Source organism: Telopea speciosissima, chromosome 7 (genome assembly GCF_018873765.1).
Source record: "Telopea speciosissima isolate NSW1024214 ecotype Mountain lineage chromosome 7, Tspe_v1, whole genome shotgun sequence".
In the NCBI taxonomy this organism is placed as follows: Eukaryota; Viridiplantae; Streptophyta; class Magnoliopsida; order Proteales; family Proteaceae; genus Telopea; species Telopea speciosissima.
Window position 1 is genome coordinate 20,286,897 of NC_057922.1, and position 3,116 is coordinate 20,290,012.

Genomic DNA, 3,116 nt, shown 5'->3' on the forward strand with positions numbered 1-3,116 from the left:
ATAATTCAATGAGAGATCTAAAATATGCTTTAAACAACCCCCCACCCCCCGCATTGCAACTTTGCAAGAAGCTTGATGAAACTTTCTTTAAGAGATCCTTTTGTTTTCAATACAATGCAGTGGAATAAAATATAGAGAGGGAAAGTATTACCTTGCTTAAATGAATATTCAAAATAGGCATATTTTTGGCATAACACACCCAAACAAAGTGATTACCCACACATAGCAGTAGCACAAGAATACTAAGTCTTCAATCATTTTTCATTGGCTTCCATAAACGAAAATATAGGTACATACTACATACTACATAATTACTCCAATAAAAAGGCATCAAGGTAAGGTTATGATGGTGAATAACAATCAGTTGTTGAAACTTGAAAGATTACTATTGTATAAAACTTTGATGAACCTAACATTTCTAATCCTTTGATATTTCCAAACAAACGGCATGGCAGAGTGTGCATTTCACATGTCAAACTGCAAATCATCCACATCTCAGCGACGCCCAAGACGAGGCTTTTCAAATGCTCCCCATGCACCAGATCCAACACCATAGAGAGGGGCCTTGTCAGTGACACCCTGTGAATCAACATATGGCATGATAAGTAAATAATCTTAAGCATATCTGACCAGGAAACTGATAAATATAATTGTAAGTCCACAAATAGTTGACCCCAAGCAAATACAAAGCTCTAACGTTAGGTAAGCATCTATACCGTCTGAAGCCCGTATCCATCCCCATAGGAAGCAGGGTAGCCCCCTTCAGGACTACCAAGTTTGATTCCATAAGAACCACCTTGAGCAACAAGACAATCATTAGAGATTAGAAGCAAAACAAAACGCCAAATGCAAAAGAAACAATTTGCAAGATAAGAACCCATAACAAAGGAATGTCTGTACAAGTTACAAAGGCAGAGAATAAGAAGAAGGAAAGAAAGGGTCTAAAAAATTATGGAAGAGAATATCTAAATCAGATCAATACCGTATATCAAATTACTAAAAAAAATCATATGCTACTAAGGAAACTAAAATTTCTTTAAGATGTATGGAGTATGATGAGATGTACCAGCACCCCAAGGTCTAACATCTGCACTTGCAAGGTCTGCACGTAGCTTTTCAACTTCACGAGCCATGGAAACCAAGTTGTTCTCCATGGCCTGTCTCTGTTCCACAAGTTCAACATTTGCCTTCTTCTCATACTCAAACGCACTCCTATAAAAGAAACTCTACTTTGAGAATTCAACATAACCATGTAAGCAAACAGCCTCTTACTGAGTTACAGCAACTGATTAACAATACAGAAATATTTTCTGAAGCAAAAATTCAAAAAAAATCATAAAATAACAGGAACGATACAAGAAACTCAGTTAAACATATTGAATAATACCTAGTATAGCATAAAAGATTCACAAAAGCAGATCAGCAAACACACCAAGCCAAACAATCAAATACCTAGCATGCATAAGCTCCTGGTGCAGGCCATCAATCTCTGCTCTCAAGTGTGGAATTTGTTGATTATCAGCTTGCGACCTTGCCAAGTCCTGCTTAAGGGTCTGAACTTGTCCAGCCAAATCTTGCCTCAGGGCATTCAATTTTTTAAGCTCTGAATGAAGCTGAATAGCCTCATTCCTCAAAGGTTCAGTTGCCCGAAGATCAGCTTCCAACTTCAAGCCCCTCTCAATTAACTCCCTTGAATGTGCTTCTTTCTTAGCATGGATGTCTGCAATGGCAATGTTCCTGCGATGCAACTCCTCCTTTGCAACACCAAGCTCCTGCTGCATTGCCAAGCGATCTTCAGCAAGCCTACGGTTGTCAGCCAAAAGCCTTCGAATGTCCATATGCTGCATCTCTAGTTCTTCCTCTAACAATGCAGGATGGGGTGGTCGCGGAACAGGACGAGCATACGGACCTTCAGGAACGTGACGTGGCATACGACTCCTTCCTGACATTATGGCTCAACCCTGCAGAAAATGATAAAGTAATAAAAAAAATTGAAAACATAATGAGCAATCCAATCAACACTCTACATCTATTTCGTTACAAGATAACAGGAATAAAACAAGACACAAAACACACACGCATTGGATCAAATATCTCAAAATTCATCAAGCATGCATCATGCATGTTTTATATGCATACATAACTTAGGAACAATACGAGAGAGTAATTCAATTCTCATGACTTGGAGTTCAGTTTAAGTAGCACTATTGCAACCTATTGGTTGTGGGTCCAAAACTTGGAAACAGACACTCCTGCGAAGCAGGGGGCAAGGCTGTTTGCATTTGCCCCTCTCAAACCCTGCAGCAGCGGGAGCCAATTTTTCAGTCAACGCACACTATTCTCTGGTTTGGAAACAATTTCAGCTACTTCCAAACTAATAGCTTTCTTAGAACACAGATGAAATAGACAGTATTGATGCTTGAAGTTCCGATTCCCAATCAGGAGAGAAGTGGAACTCCATGGAAGATTGTACATAAGCAGGTAAAAATTCATTTAGATTCATCAGACCAAATGCAGACTAACAAGAAGATGTCAGGAAGAGGTAGGTATAGAATACATGGACCTCATTTTAGACTACAACAGTGTCCGTAGAGCCCTTTGGAAGCAAACATCATCATATACTGTTCCATTCATACTCACTTGGAACAATTCGACCAGAGCACAGATCAAACATACCAAATCACATCCATTTAAGAATGACAGACACAAACCACGACACAGTTACATGAATTAATATAATTTTTATCAGGATTTGTAAATTCATAAATGGCACCCACGACTTGCAAAGAAATTACATGGATTAATTTAATTTTCACAGGGATTTGTAACTTCACCACTTAATATGTCTAGATAACTGCTTCACGGTTTCATCTTATAGTGTTCTTCATATCTCCTTTTGTTTTGCAATAGAATCACCATTTATCAACATTCAGGAGTTACAAAGAATCAAATGAACCATAGCTATAGAACTCAAATGAAAACTCAACCAAAAGAAATTAATAAAGACAAGAAAAACATGAAGGAATGGATTGAAGAACATACCTCTGAGGCTTCCTGCGCTGTGTTCTCGAACGAGAGAGGGTAAAGGTGAGGTTTAGCCCTTTCGATAGAAGTTT

General features: G+C 38.5%; 1 protein-coding gene across 2 annotated transcripts; it reads right to left on the reverse strand.

Moving 5' to 3' along the window:
- Positions 1–243: 243 nt before the first annotated feature.
- Positions 244–3,116, reverse strand: LOC122667153 (protein FLX-like 3). Of its 2 annotated transcripts, none has more exons than XM_043863368.1 (5): positions 3,043–3,116; positions 1,453–1,961; positions 1,067–1,212; positions 717–796; positions 244–579 (listed from the first exon to the last, which is right to left on the reverse strand). In XM_043863368.1, exons 2-5 carry the CDS (start codon positions 1,947–1,949, stop codon positions 496–498), a joined length of 807 nt encoding a protein of 268 aa, XP_043719303.1. In that variant the 5' UTR covers positions 1,950–1,961; positions 3,043–3,116; the 3' UTR covers positions 244–495. The 2 variants fall into 2 exon arrangements, with proteins under 2 accessions (XP_043719303.1, XP_043719304.1); XM_043863369.1 differs by lacking the exon at positions 3,043–3,116 and adding an exon at positions 2,796–2,922.

Excerpts from the sequence above, each read along its gene's own strand:
- LOC122667153 (XM_043863368.1), bottom strand. The coding sequence starts at position 1,949 with ATGTCAGGAAGGAGTCGTATGCCACGTCACGTTCCTGAAGGTCCGTAT. Across the intron at positions 797-1,066 it reads TGTTAGACCTTGGGGTGCTG|GTGGTTCTTATGGAATCAAA; the intron begins GTACATCTCATC and ends TTGTTGCTCAAG. Across the intron at positions 580-716 it reads ATGGATACGGGCTTCAGACG|GGTGTCACTGACAAGGCCCC; the intron begins GTATAGATGCTT and ends GTTGATTCACAG.